The sequence below is a fragment of the Monodon monoceros genome, unplaced genomic scaffold (assembly GCF_005190385.1).
Source record: "Monodon monoceros isolate NGI ecotype Baffin Bay Population unplaced genomic scaffold, NGI_Narwhal_1 Super_Scaffold_18, whole genome shotgun sequence".
Taxonomy (NCBI): domain Eukaryota; kingdom Metazoa; phylum Chordata; class Mammalia; order Artiodactyla; family Monodontidae; genus Monodon; species Monodon monoceros.
This window is the reverse complement of record NW_021703774.1, coordinates 128979262-128998316: the sequence shown is the minus strand read 5'-3', so window position 1 is coordinate 128998316 and position 19055 is coordinate 128979262. Positions and strand designations below refer to the sequence as shown.

At 41.4% G+C, this 19055-nt stretch overlaps 1 protein-coding gene and 1 pseudogene across 5 annotated transcripts in view; both read left to right on the top strand.

The window, feature by feature from the left end:
• The window catches only part of NFIA (nuclear factor I A), a 394786-nt gene that overhangs the window by 298735 nt on the left and 76996 nt on the right, over positions 1 to 19055 (top strand). For all 5 annotated transcript variants that reach the window (XM_029227546.1, XM_029227547.1, XM_029227549.1 and 2 more), the window contains exon 7: positions 6714 to 6842. In XM_029227546.1, the coding sequence (XP_029083379.1) occupies positions 6714 to 6842 (129 nt within the window). The remainder of the gene's footprint in view (positions 1 to 6713; positions 6843 to 19055) is intronic.
• Positions 16413 to 18946, top strand: LOC114898297 (annotated as a pseudogene).

The following is a 19055-nucleotide window of genomic DNA, read 5'->3' as shown; positions in this document are numbered from 1 at the left end:
CCCATAGGTTTTGGGTCATTGTGTTTTCATTGTCATTTGTTTCTATGTATTTTTTGATTTCCTCTTTGATTTCTTCAATAATCTCTTGGTTATTAAGTAGTGTATTGTTTAGCTTCCATGTGTTTGTATTCTTTACAGATTTTTTCCTGTAATTGATATCTAGTCTGATAGTGTTGTGGTCAGAAAAGCTACCTGATACGATATCAATTTTCTTAAATTTACCAAGGCTTGATTTGTGACCCAAGGTATGGTCTATCCTGGAGAATGTTCCAAGAGCACTTGAGAAGAAAATGTATTCTGTAGTTGTGGGATGGAATGTTCTATAAATATCAATTAAGTCCATCTTGTTTAATGTATCATTTAAAGCTTGTGTTCCCTGCTTTCTTTTCATTTTGGATGATCTGTCCTTTGGTGAAAGTGGGGTGTTAAAAGTCCCCTACTATGATTGTGTTACTGTTGTTTTCCTTTTTATGGCTGTTAGCATTTGCCTTATGTATTGAGGTGCTCCTATGTTGGGTGCATAAATATTTATAATTGTTTTATCTTCTTCTTGTATTGATCCCTTGATCATTATGTAGTGTCCTTCTTTGTCTCTTATAATAGTCTTTATTTTAACGTCTGTGTTGCCTGATATGCGAATTGTTACTCCAGCTTTTTTTTTTTTTTTTTTTTTGTGGTACGCAGGCCTCTTACCGTTGTGGCCTCTCCCATTGCGGAGCATAGGCTCCGGACACGCAGGCCCAGCGGCCATGGCTCACGGGCCTAGCCGCTCTGCAGCATGAGGGATCTTCCCGGACCGGGGCACAAACCTATGTCCCCTGCATTGGCAGGCGGACTCTCTACCACTGCGCCACCAGGGAAGCCCTCCAGCTTTCTTTTGATTTCCATTTGCATAGAATATCTTTTTCCATCCCCTCACTTTGTTTTATTTTCGATAGTTTGATTAATATGTGTCTTGGCGTGTTTCTCCTTGGATTTATCCTGTATGGGACTCTCTGTGCTTCCTGGACTTGATTAACTATTTCCTTTCCCATATTAGGGATGTTTTCAACTATAATCTCTTCAAATATTTTCTCAGTCCCTTTCTTTTTCTCTTCTTCTTCTGGGACCCCTATAATTCGAATGTTAGTGCGTTTAATGTTGTCCCAGAGGTCTCTGAGACTGTCCTCAATTCTTTTCATTCTTTTTTCTTTATTCTGCTCTGCAGTAGTTATTTCCAGTATTTTATCTTCCAGGTCACTTATCTGTTCTTCTGCGTCAGTTATTCTGCTATTGATTCTTTCCAGAGAATTTTTAATTTCATTTACTGTGTTGTTCATCATTTTTTTTCTTTCCTTTTTAGTACTTCTAGGTCCTTGTTAAACATTTCTTGTATTTTCTCCATTCTATTTCCAAGATTTTGGATCATCTTTACTATCATTGCTCTGAATTCTTTTTCAGGTAGACTGCCTATTTCCTCTTTATTTGTTTGGTCTGATGTGTTTTTACCTTCCTTCTTCATCTGCTGTGTGTTTCTCTGTCTTCTCATTTTTCTTAACTTACTGTGTTTGGGGTCTCCTTTTCACAGGCTGCAGGTTCATAGTTCCCGTTGTTTTTAGTGTCTGCCCCCAGTGGCTAAGGTTGGTTCAGTGGGTTGTGTAGGCTTCCTGGTGGAGGGGACTAGTGCCTGTGTTCTGGTGGATGAGGCTGGATTTTGTCTTTCTTGTGGGAAGGACCATGTCTGGTGGTGTCCTTTGGGGTGTCTTTGACCTCATTATGATTTTAGGCAGCCTCTCTGCTAATGGGTGGGTTTTGTTCCTGTCTTCCTAGTTGTTTGGCATAGGATGTCCAGCACTGTAGCTTGCTGGTCATTGAGTGGAGCTGGATCTTAGTGTTGAGATCGAGACCTCTGGGAGAGCTTTCACCATTTGATATTACATGGAGCCGGGAGATCTTTGGTGGATCAGTGTCCTAAACTCGGTTCTCCCACCTCAGAGGCAGAGGCCTGACATCTGGCCAGAGCACCAAGACCCTGTCAGCCACATGGCTCAGAAGAAAAGGGAGAAAAAAATAAATAAATAAAATAAAATAGTTATTAAAATAAAAAATGATTATTAAAAATTTTAAAGTAATAAAAAAAAAGAAAGAAGAGAGTAACCGAACCAGAAAACAAATCCACCAATGATAACAAGCACTAAAACTATACTAAAAAACAACAACAACAACAAAATCCTGACAGACTTTGAACCCTAGGGCAAATGGTAAAAGCAAAGCTATCCAGACAAAATCACACAAATAAGTATGTACATACATGCTTGCAAAAAGAGAAAAAGGAAAAATAAAAAAAAAAAAAAATATATATATATATATATATAAAAAAAGAGGAAGAGAGCAACCAAATCAATAAATCTGCCAATGATAATAAACTCTAAATTCTAAACAAAGGTAAACATAAAACCAGAAACAAATTAGATGCAGATAGCAAACCCCAAGTCTACTGTTGCTCCCAAAGTCCATTGCCTCAATTTTGGGATGATTCGTTGTCTCTTCAGGTATTCCACAGATGCAGGGTACATCAGGTTGATTGAGGAGCTTTGATCTGCTGCTCCTGAGGCTGCTGGGAGAGATTCCCTTTCTCTTCTTTTTCGCACAGCTCCTAGGGTTCAGCTTTGGATTTGGACTCGCCTCTGCGTGTAGGTTGCCTGAGGGCGTCTGTTCTTCGCCCAGAAAGGACGGGGTTAAAGGAACAGCTGATTTGGGGGCTCTGGCTCACTCAGGCCGGGGGGGAGGGAGGGGTACGGATGCGGGGCGAGCCTGTGGCGGCAGAGGCCAGCGTGACGTTGCACCAGCCTGAGGCGCACTGTGTGTTCTGCCGGGGAAGTTGTGCCTGGATCGTGGGACCCTGGCAGTGGCGGGCTGCACAGGCTCCTGGGAGGGAAGGTGTGTATAGTGACCTGTGCTTGCACAGAGGCTTCTTGGTGGCTGCAGCAGCAGCCTTAGCGTCCCATGCCCGTCTCTAGGGTCCGCGCTGATAGCCGTGGCTCGCACCCGTCTCTGGATCTCGTTTAGGTGGTACTCTGAATCCCCTCTCCTTGCGTACCCCGAAACAATGGTCTCTTGCCTCTTAGGCGGGTCCAGACTTTTTCCTGGACACCCTCCCGGCTAGCTGTGGCGCACTAGCCCCCTTCAGGCTGTGTTCACGCAGCCAACCCCAGTCCTCTCCCTGGGATCTGACCTCTGAAGAAGCTGGAGCCTCATCTCCCAGCCCCAACCCGTCCCAGCCAGTGAGCAGACAAGCCTCTCGGGCTGGTGAGCGCTGGTCGGCACTGATCCTCTGTGCGGGAATCTCTCCGCTTTGCACTCCGCAACCCTGTTGCTGCGCTCTCCTCCGTGGTTCGGAAGCTCCCCCGTCTGCCACCCCCCATCTCCGCCAGTGAAGGGGCTTCCTAGTGTGTGGAAACTTTTCCTCCTTCACAGCCCTCCCACTGGTGCAGGTCCCGTCCCTATTCTTTTGTCTCTGTTTTTTCTTTTTTTCTTTTGCCCTACCCAGGTATGTGGGGGAGTTTCTTGCCTTTTGGGAAGTCTGAGGTCTTCTGCCAGTGTTCAGTAGGTGTTCTGTAGGAGTTGTTCCACATGTAGATGTATTTCTGATGTATTTGTGGGGAGGAAGGTGATCTCCGCGTCTTACTCTTCCGCCATCTTGAAGGTCTCCAGGAATGTCCCATTGAAAATAAACATTATGGTAAATTTCTGCTTCCAATTCTATATAATTCTTTATTTTTATATATTGAAAGGAACTTTGAAGTAATACTTTGTTCCAGAAAAACGTGTAGTATTACTTTATAATCTTTTTTTAAAAATCTGATACTTCTAAAAAATAGTTCTAAATCAAAATTTTGACTCATTAAGAGAAAGCCAATCAGTCAATCTGTGCAGTAATTGTGTAACAGTTGTGCATAGCTATTTGGTAAAAGAAATTTTAACAAAGAGTTTCTTTTTAAAGTAACGTACAGAAACCAAATTTGATTTCAAAAATAAAAGGCAGGATTAATGTTGTCTAGCTTTAAACATAAAGCAGTTGACTAGCATTTTAAAACTTCATTTGGTCAATTAAGTACACAAAGCAAATTACCCAAAACATACATTATGCATATGGAGAAAATATAAGTAAATAATAAGGAATCATGCTCAATGTGAGTCTTTAAAAATTGAAAACACAAAGTAATTTTGAGATTCATGACAGCCTTGGGGTTCATATTACTTGACCGTGATAAATTTAGAAGATTATACAGAGTTTGGCTTGTTCTTCTTGTATGCAGAAAGTACTTCTTCTCTCTTTAACCCTTTCAAAGAGGATTTAAATTTTGATCATTTTGAATCCATTTACTAACTTGATAAGCATTTTGATGCTAATTGTCTATATTTGACTTCCACTTCCCCTTTTAAAAGCGTTAAGTGATGGGTTTAAATCATGTCAACATTTCTGACGTATTTAGAATTGCATGGGTTGGAAAACATGAACATTTCAAAGAAATGACTTTTCCTTGAGTCCAGCCATTTGCTTTCTTTAATAAGGTTAGTTCAGATACTGCATTTCATCATCAATTCCATCATCTGAAAAAAATTCTGCCATCTCAAAAGTTTTGACATTTTCATTTTCTATTCTATTTCTGTTCCATGACACATAATTCAAGCATTTGACTGAGTTTAAATCAGTGGACTGGTTGGAAGCCTAAAGATTGCCTTGCACAGAAGAGTTTTGAATGAATTGGGAGATTTCTTTACATTTGGGAGCTTTTTATTTCTTTCCTTTCACTTTTTAATTTGAAATCTCTTCTGTGATGTAATCACATGATGATACCTTAGGTTAGGTTGCTTGTAATGAACGTTGATCCAAAATCTCAATTCGTCCTAACGATGTTAGGACATTGGCATGCCATGACTTTGGTTACTGATTCAGCGAGCAAACAAATATAGCTAAATCACTTAGTGACTTGTTTCTAATTCAAATCACACACCTATTGATCTGTAGAACGGATCTGATCTGGATTTGTCTAGCTCGTGTGAAATCACACGCCACTTCATGTTGTCCTTATGTCTGACTATGCAAATGTGCTTGCCGATTTGCAATTTGTTTCTTTCTTAGGGTCAATACCCCAAGTTTTGCTCTGTCCAGGCATCTCTTAGTAAAGCCACAGATAAAGCCGAGAGCTGTACAGGTAGTTTACATATCTTTTCAGGCCACTTGATATGTTCTAGACTCTTTGTTAGATAGCCTGAAAATAGAGGCAGGCAAAGCAGACCTGGTCTCTCTCCTTATAGAATCTGTGGTCACACTTGAAGGTTGTCTTGCAGAATTTCATTAAGGAAATCTGTGATTAGAAATAAAAAGGACATGTTTAGACAAACTAACTAAATTTCTAAACAGATCTATACCTATAAAGTGCTTAGAATAGTACATAGAATTTAGCAAGTACTCGGTAACATTTACATGCTAATATCATTATTATTTTTATTACTTATTTTTCCAGTTCACCCAAATAATTCTCTGGTCATAGGCAGAACATAATACATGTAGATATGTATAGGTAAAATGAGATTTGGTTCTTTTGACATGAAATCAGACCAATTTTGTGCTGCAAATTTAAAAGAGCCCAAATCTTTCCTGTGATGTGGAGACTAGGAGTCATTTCCTTTATTTTTATATCCAAGTTTTCATTGTTTTAATTGGCACCCTACCAAACTGATAGATGCCTCTAGTTGTGTGTGTCAGCGTAGTTGCCGAGAACATTACAGGTGCAGTAATTACAAGGGACCATTTTCCCATTATTTTCTTCCCAAAGCATTTCCTATGCTGGAAATGCTATGAAAAGTTTAGACTATAGTAAAAATACTATCTTTTAAAAAACAAGCTTTTATTTTCTTAAAATAAAATATATTCATCGTAGAAAAAACAAGTAAGCAAAAAGAAGCAGTGAAAATCACTCAAATCCAACATGCAGAGAGAACTACTGTTATAGTTTATGCATATTTCTTTCCAGTTCTTTCTCTGTACATAGAAATACATTTTAAAATGGCATCATTGTATAATATCCTATTTTGTAATCGCTTTCCATGTCTTTATTTCATGTCATTAAATATCTTTCCATTGTCATTATTCTTTTACAGTGTTATTTGCATTGGTTATACCTTATTTAACCATTTAACTTTTATTTTTTAACTTTTACCTTTTCTTTTTATTCTATTATAAATTATTCATTGGATGAGCAACTGAGTTACCATTGATGAGGGTTTTTTAAATGTTAAAATAGCTAAATTGTGTAAAATGTAGAGAGAGTGCCTTGACACTAAAGTAAAGTAACTGACAAGATAAGGTGATTGCATGTGAGGTCCTCATATGCTTCTATAACCTTCTTTACAAAGGGTCCGGAAGGCCACTGGCTCAGACAACAACTTCAGGAAGCACTGGGGAAGTGGTGCTCCATAATTAGAGAAGATCAGTAACCCCCAAATGGACTGAGATTTAGGATAGTAAGTTGAAATCAGCTCTGTGCTGATATCAGGGGACCGTTCTGTCACCTGTTTGTTCCTATGACAAGCTCAAACCAATTCAAAACAAATTTTCCCTTCACATGTAGATTTCTTTTTTAAATTCTTTTAAGTTTAATCTTTTAGGTTGCATAAACTGTTGTTCCGTGATTTAAGTGTGCTTGTCAATCCATCCTTCCTGCCAGGAATGCCATCTCCAACCACACTGAAGAAGTCGGAGAAGTCTGGTTTCAGCAGCCCCTCCCCTTCGCAGACCTCCTCCCTGGGAACGGCATTCACACAGCATCACCGACCTGTCATTACAGGACCCAGAGGTGAGCTGCTCCACAGGCACCCTTGATTGTGCTTAGATCATGACCTTGGGACCAGAGTAGCAAATGAGAGACATGAGACCAGAGTAGCAAAATGAGAGACAATGAAGGCTCCCCCAGAGTGGTCCTAAAGGCAGCAAGTGTTCCAATTTCTTATCCTCGGGGGCTGCTTTGGAATTGTAGGGACCCAAGAGGTTTGGCATCAAACCCTGATCCTTACCTGTTTCTTTGCTGATGGGATGTTGAAAAGAGGTGGGAGGTAATTTGAATTAAAGGAAAATCAAACCTGTCCTACAAATTGTACGAGGGGATCACATGCACGTGAATGTGTGTGTATTTGTGTGCGTGTGTTAGGTAGTTTATTTTTGTGTAGTCAATTACCTCTTTTCAAGCAATAGCTTATTTTCATTCTCTCACCCCTGCTGATTCCCTTTCCTTGAAATCTGATTTCAATATGTGGCATTTTGCATTGAGGTTGTCTGCAATCACTGTGTTGACGAGCCATCTTCATTCCCTCCTTTTGAAGTGGTAGATAGTTTGTCTGGTTTTCATTGCAATGTTTTCATTATTTTTGTCTCGTGTGCTTTTAAGTTTATTATTAAAATGTGTCCACAAGAAATATGATTTGTATTTCACATTAAAGACAAGCTTTAAACCTCAAGAGAATGTCAGCAAATCACTTAACTTGATCTTATTGCAAGATGAAAATATTTATTAGTTTGTTTATGAAACTCCCACAGTAGGAGTACGAATAATTGTAACCACGTTTGCTTTCTCCCATCAGATTTTCGTTTAGGTAGGTTTGTGATCTACCAGCTGGTATCATAAAACATCCTAGAAAGTTATGGTCTCTTGTCTACTTTGACATATGCCTGGGGAAACTGATGTTTCTTGCATTAATCTCAATGTGAGTGCCACAAATCTGAATCCCTTTATGAATACTCTGTGTGCATCTCAGGGAAATATGGCAGCTGAGAGGGCTGGCCAATGCACACGTGCAGAAATCAGACTGAAGAAAATAAGTATTCTGACTATTGTGTGAAGCAGTTTCTCTCTCCACAATTATGGATGCTCACTTGCCCCATCTTTGAACATCTTGTGATCATTGACGGAACTTTCTCAAGATCCCTAATTATTTCACTTGTGTGTGAGAGTGTGTGTGGTACAATCAGAGAAGCTAAATATGTATTTTTTCCTAACTTGAAAACCTTGCATCTGAATGGGATTATGTGGTCCCAGAATGAGTCTCTTTAAATGGGGCAGTGTGATATTTTCCTCGTTGTCAACATTCCTTAAGCATTGAAACTGTGGTGCGAAGTAAGGAATACAAAGCCCTTTTAGTCAGAAGATTTTTGGTCTCAGGGAGATAAGGCATGTGGCGTTTCTCATCTTTATTATGGTCAGGTTAACGTTCTAAATGGTAAATTAATGTGAAAAGCAGACAGTTCTGTAGGGCCTCAGAGGAGGGAACTATGGAGGTTCCTTTATCCATTAAACAAGGATTTAATGAGTACCTGTCACTATACAGACACTGGGAAATCAGTGGTTTCTGTCCTCATAGAGCATATCATCTAGTGCAGGAAAATAAGCATTTAGAAGATGATGTGGAATGCACTGTTACTTATCACTTTATATCAAATAAAGAGACTTCAAAGTGTACATAACATTGAAGTCAAATCTTAAAAATTGCTTTCATGAATGGAGGGCATTCCCAGCAAAGAAAAGACTCATGGGCGCAGCAGGGTGATAAGAATTGGGAAGCAGCAATGTCAGCACTCAGGTTAGTTGGTTAAGCTGCCTCTTTCCCTTTCCACTTACCTTCTGAATTTTTTAATATCCTCATCAATAAAATGGGAACAATACTACTGCTGAATGAATATTTTCTCCCAACCTCAAATGCTTATACAGAAACTACAATAAAACAATATTTGTAGAGGTGCTTTGAGGAGCACAAAGCAATGTGCATATGTTATCATTTATTCAATAAATACTGAATGCCTTCTGTGTGTCTTGCCTTAAAACCATAGTTCTAGAAATTACTGAAATGATTCTAGCAGTTACTGTGGGTGCCATGATTGGGTGCTTTCTTCATGCTAAACAATCACATTTGCTAAAATGACCTACACTGGGTTGGACCAGAGGGGACCGTCTTAGCCTACAGGACAGTGAGTTTTGATCTATTCATACTCATGAAATTGTTTATGTGGAAAAGAGAAAGATGCTCAATTTAAGAATTATGGAATTCCAAAGATTCTTTTTTTTTCACCAGAATTCAAGATGGTTCCCAGCATCCTCAGTTCTCCTTTCTGGGAAATCTACTCAGGTACCCATTCTTATTGCATCCTGCCCCACTTAGTGGTCTGGTGAAGGGAAGTGGGGTAGTTGAGATGAAATACTTCAGCAGCATCTTTGTGGTCAGCATCACAGAATTGAGATAGACTAACATGAGACACTCTTGGGCTAAGACCTTTTTAAAGGTTGGTATTCAGGTGCTTATTATTTAAGACATACTTGCTACAGGTATCATAATCCCAGTTATTCTTCTCTGAACTAGTTGGAAAGCTAATGCTTGGAATGACATCACATCTGGGAGTAAGAGCTGATATTTTAGGAAGATGAGGCCAGATTTAAAGGAGGAGAGTCTGACCGAGGGAGCCAGTGTGGAATAAATGAGACATTGGACATAAAGGAGAATTCAACTGCACATGTTCTTTTTATTATAAGGAGTTACCACAGTCTGAAATGATAAATCATTAGAAAATCCTGACAGATGATCCAACTTCAAAAGGAAGAAGAGAAAGGTGTGTCCTTTATCAGGATCCTGGGGCACTGGGGAGGCTGTTTACTACACTCTTGTTCAGAATTACATGGTATAGTCACCTCTGGATAGCACCTAGATTGCAAGACTTCTCCTGCCTTCCTTAAAATTTCTCAGGGGACTACCTTGACTAGACAAACACCAGTTAGTAAGCAGTAGCTTTGTAACGTACCTCAGTGCCCAGGCCAAGGGTGGTATTTTAACAGTTACAGAAAAGCAAGGTCTCCTCCCTGAAAAAACAATGACCCCATTTTTCACTGCAAAAATTATCTATGTTTGGAAATTCGGTGGCCACCTTTTAAAAAGGAAACCTCTCTTTGATGACTGTAAAGCTGAGGCAGAAAAATAGAGCCTGGAAGGGAGTGGGTAAGTGCAAAACTTCGGGGGTCGAATGGACTGGTATTTGAATCCTGTCTCTACCACTTTCACCAACTGTGAGAACCTAGCACATAGCTTTCCTTCTTGGAGCCATGGGCTCCTCATCTATAAATTGAAGATCCTAATCTCAACCTCAAGAGAATTGTATTATCTAAGGAGTAGATGAAATCATGTATTTGCAGTCCATAGCACAGTGCCTGGAAGTAGAGTATGTACTCAGGTCATACAAACAATTAAATCACCCGTTTTCATCCAGGGTTTGAAAATCTCAGGCTGTCCTCCTGCCTTTGCCTGTCCACATATTGCCCAACCTAAGACCAGCTTGGGTACCACCTTCTACCCGAAACCTGCTCAGCTCCACCCAGGCCACCATCATCTTACACTCCACAGACTGCGGGAGACTTTCACGCCTGCACATTCCCTCCACCGACATGGTCTTGCTTTGTTAGTTAAGGTACATGTCTTGTCCCTCCTCTAGAGCAAAACCTCTGAGAGGAAGGATCTCTAATGTGTGCTTTTGGGTATCTTCATTATGTCTCATACACAATGCTCAAATATTGCTTGAGTGAATAAAAAGTACTCAAGTTGCACATAAAGGTACACAAGAGACATTCATCCCCTCCCTGACACTGACAGATTGTCATTGCTTCAGAAGAACAAAGGGTGACAAAGGATAATAGTTTATATAGTACTCCTTTATGAGGAATGTTAAAGATGAGGAAGAACGATGGCCTTTCATCCAAAGAAAGCTTTTGCAAGATTATGAAGTAAGGCTTTGCTATTAAAAGCTATGTTTTTTCTTAGTTTTTGCTATTCTAATCACTTTCCTATTTACCTTGTGAAGGTAGAGACATGTGGTTTCTTATAGTGAATCCCTTCTCTGATATTGGCTTTCTTTATGGCTTTGATAAATCATTTAACTTTGTGGCCTCAGTTTGGCCATCTGTATCATGGGGGTAATACTTTGCCACCTATGTAGTTAAAATTAGGTGAAGGGGTTAAAAATTATGCAGTGTCCTAGGGAGTGGGGAAGAGATTAAGTTTCAGTAAGGGCATTTGTATTTTGTTATACATTATTACAATTACTGTGTACTTCAAGCTGAGCGATTGGGCTTTCAAAGACTTTCTTTTACCAGTACTTAAAATTTCAACCATAATAAAGTATTTAATCATGACAATTTATCTTATTCATGATAATGGAGAAAAAAATCCGTTTTCTTCCTTTTGCCTTTTTTAAGAGTTGTAGGTTTGCCTGATGATTTAAAAGAGCCTAACTCTTTTTGATAATTATTTGGAGTACTCATCGGAGATATATTCGAACTTCTTGAAAGTTTGTCTTCTTGAAACTTATGTTTCTGCCTAAAGTCTGCTATTTTCAAAAACAAGATAATGAATGATACTTAATTTAAATGCTCAGCACTAGGTAAGGCAACTCTGTGCTTTTGGGATTGAGAAGCAGGGAGGGGCCTGCACTATACACGTTGGGAGGCAGAAGTTGAGAGTAATCGCAAATAAGCACTGATTGAGCTTCATCTAGAGCCATAGAATTTCAGAATAGTGCTCTGAGAATCTTCTGGTTTAATCCTTTCCCTGTAAGTAACTGAAAGTCGGACTAAGCAGGTTGTATTTTTCTCATATAGAAACAAATACATGATTCAGGACTGTCATGGTGTCACCAAAGCACCATCAAGGACTGAGATTTCTTCTTTTACCCATGCTTTAATGGGTCGTTTTCATCCTCATGCTGTGACCTCATGGTCACAGCATGGCCACTGCCCTCTTTCCATGCATCTGCATTCCAAGCAGAAAGAAGGGAACCGACAAGGGCAAAAAGTGCCCCCGCCAGCTCATTCTACCACCTTTTACAGAACGTTACACAGCATGATCAGAACTACGCCACACGATCTCCTCTAGCTGCAAGGGAGGCTGAAAAATCTAGGTTTTATAGCTGAGCATATTGCTGCTCTGTATAAAATTGGGGCTTTATAAGTAGGTAAATAGGGGAGAAATATGCTGGCTAGCAGTCAGCAGCATAGTTCCCATTACTCATAGAAATGTGAAATCTGAGCTGGCCAGAGCCAAGACTAGAAATCTAATCTCCAGTGCTCTGCCTTTTTCACCATATCAGCAGTTTCTACCTTTTTCTCTACCGCTGGCAGAAATCAACTGCATTTATTTAAACAATTAGCTTGTTTTCACAATTTTTATTAGTCAAAAATATGACATAGCCATTTAGATCTTTCGATAAGCATGACATTACCCATGTTATCACACTGAGTTTTTTTTTAATAACAGCCATAAACAGATCACTTGACATTTTTTATGAGCCCCTGAATCCTTGCTACTGGTAAACGAAGGGTTTCTGGTAGGTGCGAGTCACTTCAAAGACAACTTTGGAGGTCGGTTTGGCTTTTTTTTTTTTTTTCTGAATATTGAAATTAGCTTGCAGACTCTCATTACGGGGACCCGTTCTGCAAGTATTTATCAAGCACTTACAGTGTACAAGGTGCTCTGCTACTTGCTTAATAGAGTGAAAAAGAGAAGCTTGGATTCTGGCCTCAGCACGCTTACTTCCTGGTGGAGGGCAGATAAGAAAGCCAGCCGTTGTATTATTGTGATGGGGACTCCCGGGTGCTGTCAGGGTCGGGGGCAACCTGATAGAGGACTACCATGGCATTCGGCACTGGGCGAGTCCAAACAAGCGTGATTTACCCCTGTTCTCAGAGTACCTCCTAGTTGTACGCGTGCAAGGCAACAGCAGTCATGCTTTAGCTAAGTACTGAGGAATCCAGACATACAAAATGTGAGCACAGGGCTAAAGCCCCACTTCTTTATGGGTCAAAACATACATACGTACATATATATATATATACACACACACACACACACACACACACACACACATACACGTGAAGGGAGTTTAGAAATCAAATTGCCCTGATTCCGAAAACATGCACAAGATGTATTAAAACAATAGCCATATAAACCAAAGATTTATTGTGCAGCTTTCAAAGAATCCTGCCAGTTTCTGTTCAGACGTTTACATGCTCTCTAAACCTCTCTAAGTCCATGATCCTCGTGGCCCAAACAGGGATCTTGCTCTTCGTGATGAAACATCTGAGGGCCTGAAGTTAACATCTCCCAGTTTGGCCAAGAAAAATACACTGCGGAGAATTATGAGAATTAAGATAACCTTCCAGGAAGTTCAGGTCACCAGGAAAGGTTGGAAGAGCAGAGACTCATAGACAATAATAGAGGAGGAAGGAAGGAGAGGTACCACAGGAAGGCAGCAGTTATCACTAGATGGCAGGGCCCATTAGAACAGGGACCATTCTTTATTCTTCCTCCCGATATCCTGTGTCCCTCAGCCTTGTGCCTGGCATTAGGAAAGCACTCAATAAATATTTGTTGAATAAATGAATAAGAACATGGATTTGATTGAAAGCAAACAGAAAGTTTGGGAATAATGGGGAGTTCTTTCCATCCCCCATGTGCGATAATAATACAATATGCAAGTGCGTGTATTGGGCAACATTTAGGGAGATGCATAGCATGGTGAATAAATGCTCGATATACATTTGCTTGGTTTTAATTAAGAACTTCTACTTTCATGGGCATTAAGAGAAATGCTGAGCTCAAAATGATTTGATCCCCTTTTTATGGAATATTTTCTATGGTATTAGAAATGTGTCTGCCCAAACTAAGGATCCTGAAGAAGGAATAGTCCCTGGCGCCTCGTCACTCTCGTAACCATGGCACCCTTCCTTGACATAGGCCCTCTACCTAAGCGGTAGTTTCGTTTAGCATTCTCGTATCATATTGGCAAACTTCTTTGCCTCTTAGGAAGACTTCTTAGTTGTGGAACACGCTGGTGCTCCTTTCAGTGGAGCTGAATCTAATTTGTCTCTCCTGGTTTAGTGCAATTGAATCATCTCAAGAAAATGAGAAGCAATTAAGTACCTGTTGCTAACAAGGCGCTGAAATAATCTGCCAACAGATGCAAGGTGTTTATTTATTACTGGAGTATGTCATTTGAGAAGACATTACATTGTCTTTCTAACAATCAGAATTGACTTCCAAATGCAGGCATCACAGACCTAACAAGTACGACCTTTGAGGAGCACTAAAAAGAGAGTAAGAGGGCTTGTGAACACTGGGCAAGGTTAGCTCAAGTGCTGGTGTCCAGCCTAATGGGAAACGTTGTTGATGGGCTTTGGATGAACTGGATGGTAAAGAGAAGCAGCTTTTTAGCAAAGGCCCTTTAAGTCCTAGTTCAGGAAATTATTAAATTCATTAGCCAGATACTTACAACCAACTATTACTGCCCAGCCAAAGGAAAAAACAGTGCCAGCAAATGTTTCAAAACTACAACTAAACAAAAGTCAGGAAGCATGTAATTAAAACTGTACCTTTACTGTACTGTAAAGAGTTTCACTGTGACACGGAAAATATTTAAAGGAGAAGGCTGTTTAGCTAATTTGTCTGCAAGTGAACTGGTATCCTAAATGAACTGTAAGGCCACCCACCGAGCGAGCCTCATAAAAGGCCGTGGCTGCTCAGCTTGGTTTTGTGTAACCGTTCAATAATTACTAGATAAATGCATAACTAAAAGCTCTATTACACTAATAATTTGTACTGAGGTAGATGTGTGGGACACCTGCTGGGTTAATTTGTCATCCCAGCAGCAAACTTCTAAAGAGAGCTCTTCTGCAGTGGAATCTGTTAATATGTGGTCCCAAGGAGGACAGGTTAGAGCAGTAAGACCAATTGGCTCCTTATCTCTTAAAGAGGCAAAGTGCCTCCCGGGTGATTAACCACGTGGACCCAGATTTAAACTCATCTGGACAAAAGAAGCTGCTCTCCATCTCTCCATCTCTCCCTCCCTCTCTCTCTTCCACTCCCCTACCCGCCCCCCAACCACAAATCCACACATGCAGCCACAGCAAAGGCGTGGGTTCTGAGCAAGGTTTCTTTGAAATTATGTCACTGATAAGACTTCTGGGTATCACTTGTACTATAAATCACATAATCAGATAAACTCGCAGGTCTTTCTGGTTTAGCTTAATATAATGTTGATTCCATGTTTAGATTCATTCTTTATTTTTCTTTTTTCAGAGTAGAATAAAAAGTCAGTATTGGACTTGTATCTCCTCTCTATATGAAATGTTTTCTTCTGTCACACACACACGCACACACACACACTTGCTGTTTTAAATATGAAGCTCACATTTAAGCATCAGCACAGGGTTTTCAACCTCACCGATTGACAGAACCATAAACCATGTTAAAGTTAAGTGAATTACTGTAGCATGGAACTGTAGCTTTAACAATGTTTATGTAGTATCAGCTTATCATCCATGTAGGCAAAGGGGGGTGAGCACTGATACTCGAAATGGGAATGTACAGTCCTGTTAATGTAGCTGCAGGGTCACGGAGAGTTACCCATTTCATGCTGCATCCTTTGTAGTGTTGAAACTAGCGTATTTAACCACTCACGTGTATGGAATGTTTTTTAAAATGTGTATTTCCACAGTAAACTTACATTTGCCATATTTCTTAGTATTAAATGGCAGTTGCTTCCCCCAACCCCAAACAATTCATTCTTCTTATGCACAAAACACACGTGAGGAACATCAGAGTTGCCAGGTTGTATTACGGTAATAAGGGACCTATGAGGCAAATATCATGAAAGGAAATAAGCCATTTGACCTCTGAAAAATCATTCAAATGGGAGCAGCAGGGTGCAGTGAAAAGAGCCTGGGCTGTAGAGTCAGCCAGGATAGAATGCAAATCCTGGCCAGCCACTTGGGATCTGCATAAGCTTGTGCCAGTCACCCATCCTCTGCTGGTCTCTTAATTTCCCACCTGTACAAAACGTGAAGGTGTTAATAGGAGGAGGAAGTGAAATGACATATGGAAAGGGCCACATATGTTATTAGTATGTTACTAAATGTTAACTGTCTCAGGGACTTCCCTGGTGGCACAGTGGTTAAGAATCCTCCTGCCAATGCAGGGGACACGGGTTCAAGCCCTGGTCCGGGAAGATCCCACATGCCGTGGAGCAACTAAGCCCGTGCGCCACAACTACTGAGCCCGCGTGCCACAACTGCTGAAGCCCATGCACCTAGAGCCCACGCTCCGCAACAAGAGAAGCCACCCCGCGCGCCTGGAGCCCGTGCTCTGCAACAAGAGAAGCCACCGCAAGGAGAAGCCCGTGTGCTACAACGAAGAGTAGCCCCTGCTCACCCCAACTTGAGAAAACAGCAACGAAGACCCAATGCAGCCAAAAAAAAAAAAAAACCATATATTTATTTATTTATTTATTTATTTATTTATTTATTTATTTATTTATTTATTTTAATGTTAACTGTCTCAGATTCCCCCCATCCCCATATCATTTTTTGCTGTCTTTCTGTGTGGTTCTCTTGAAAGGATTCTCACTTCCCTCGTTCCTCACTCCCCATCGCCAGTTCTCTCTTTTGTCTGCTCCTGTGGGTCCAGAAGGAGTGTTTTTTTCCCTTCACTGGGAGGAGCCTCATAGTCTAGAAGAGATGGGGCCTCAGGGAAGTGAGACAGCCTGGTTACTCCATCCCATTATTCTTGTGTGGTTAGAAGAACACGGCGGGTGGGGGGTCTTCCCAACCCCTTCCATGATGATTAGCCCATAGCCATGGTGAAGACTGCTTTGGCTTGTCTTCGTTCAGGCATGGCTCTTGCTAAAGGGATAAGTGCCAGGACTTCCCTGGTGGTCCAGTGGCTAGGACTTTGCCTTCCAGTGGAAGGGGTGCAGGTTTGATCCCTGGTCAGGGAGCTAAGATCCATGCCTCACGGCTGAAAAACCAAAAATCATAAAACAGAAGCAATATTGTAACAAATTCAATAAAGACTTTAAAAATGGTCCACATCAAAAAAAAAATCTTTAAAAAAAAAGGGAGGTAAGCACCATTGTTCTTTACAAGAGTCAATTCAGCAAATAATTTTTGAGAATGTATCATCTGCCAAGCACTGTGCTAGGCCCTAATGAGCAAACCAGACAAGCCAGTCCTGCCCCTGCAGCCTAGTAGAACAGAAGAACAAATAATTATTGCTCGGATGAGATTCATGAGAGGGGAATTATCAGGGATAATATAGCACAGGTATTTAAAGTAATTGTGGGGATTTGGATTTATTTGTGTCAGGTTGTATGGGTCCCTTCTATTGGCATACAATACAGATTTAGAAAACCTTGGTATTGCTGAGGGATATCTCTAGATCTTCCTGAAACCTCAAATTCCTGAATACCGTAATAAGAGTTGTTGAATTGTTGCATACCCAGTAATGAACAGAAGACATGTTAATAAGCACCCTTTCAAGTGGAATATTCGTACAAGTGAAAGAACCCAGCCAGATTGCTTAATCACCCCTCCAGTCTCCCCAAAAGGAGATAATGGATTGGTTCATGTAACCGAAAAGTCAGAGGGTTTGCGGCTTCAGGTAGAGCTGGATCCAGATGCTCAGGCAGTACTTTCAGAAATCTATATCTTTATCTTTCTCAGCTCTGCTGTCCTCTGTGTGAGCTTGATTCTTAGACTAAATCTCCTCAGATCATGGCACTGATGATATGAGCAGCTCCAGACTTAATCCCCACCAATGTAACAATCCCAAGGGAAAGAGAACAGCTGTTCCACAAGAGATCTAGGGACGGTCCTGCTCCCTAGAGTAGGATGCTTATGGCTCTGATTGGCCTGGTTTGGGTCATTTGCTCACTTTTAAAATAATCTTTATGTTTAAAAAATAATGGGGTGGAGGGAGCTGCCATGGTGGACAGCCGCCCTGCAGGGGGCACAGCATTGGCGGTCCTGGCCCCCAAGCTGGGCAGTGGCAGTGTCTGCTTTCAGAGCCCCCCCCCGGGGATGCAGGTGAGGGCCCAGTAAGGTGCCAAGGGAAGGTCACAGCTAAGTATGACCTCGAGGAGCTACGGAAGCGCCTCAACCTGGAGGAGTGGATCCTGGAGCAGCTCCGTGGCCTCTACAACTACCAGGAAGAGAGGATCCTAGAGCTGGGGATTGCTGTGGATGAACTCCTGGATGTGGAGAGTGATGAGACCCAGCTGCCAGGGTCAAGGAGCTGCTGGTGGACTGTTACAAACCCACTGAGGCCTCCGTCTCTGGCCTGCTGGACAAGATCCAGGACATGCAGAAGCTGAGCACACCCCAGAAGAAAGGAAGGGTCCCCCACGCAAGTGAACAGTGGCTCCACAGGACAATCCTTGGCCCCCGCCCTCATAGCAACAGCAATACTGGGGGGCCCTGCAGCCAGGCCTGGTGCCATGAGTGGGGCTCCCTGTGCCTCTGGCCCAGAGGTGTCTTCCCGGACACTAAAAAAAAAAAAAAAGATAACGGGGTTTCTCATTGGTGTGGCCTGGGTTACCTGCCCACCCACAGAGCTGGGGGGAGGGTAAAGTCTAGGCTAATGACAGACTGAGGTGGAGGGAAGGATAGTTACCCAAAGAAACATTAGAGCTCTGTTTCCAGAAGAAAGGGTGAAAGACTGCTGGGCAGCCAAAACTGAGAGCTGTCCAGTACAGGAGATAAGAGCAAAGCTGTCCTGTGTGCTGGGCAGTGGGCTTGGCTCTCCTACCAGCCAAGTGACTTCGTGCTGCAGGTGGAGCTTACAGAGCACAGGTCAAACCCCGGTCTTAGAAGAGTGACACTTAGTCCATGCCGGGGACCTCCAGGGCCATGAAAACAGTTGAGAACAGTTCAACTCTTGATTCCCAGTTATCTCAGGTTGCCACATGGCACTGCATGATCCTGATTACTTTCGTATATCTGAATTTATCCCAAAAACACAACTCTAAGAATAATAAATAGCCCAGAATCAAGCACGCTGTCTGGCACACAATATATTCTCAACACATTCATTTTGAAGGTGTGAGCCCACTATGTACTAGGCACCTAGAATTAGAAATAATTCTAATTTTCGGGAAAATCTCTTAAATTAGTGCTATTTTACCCAATTTACAGACAAGGAAATGCAGG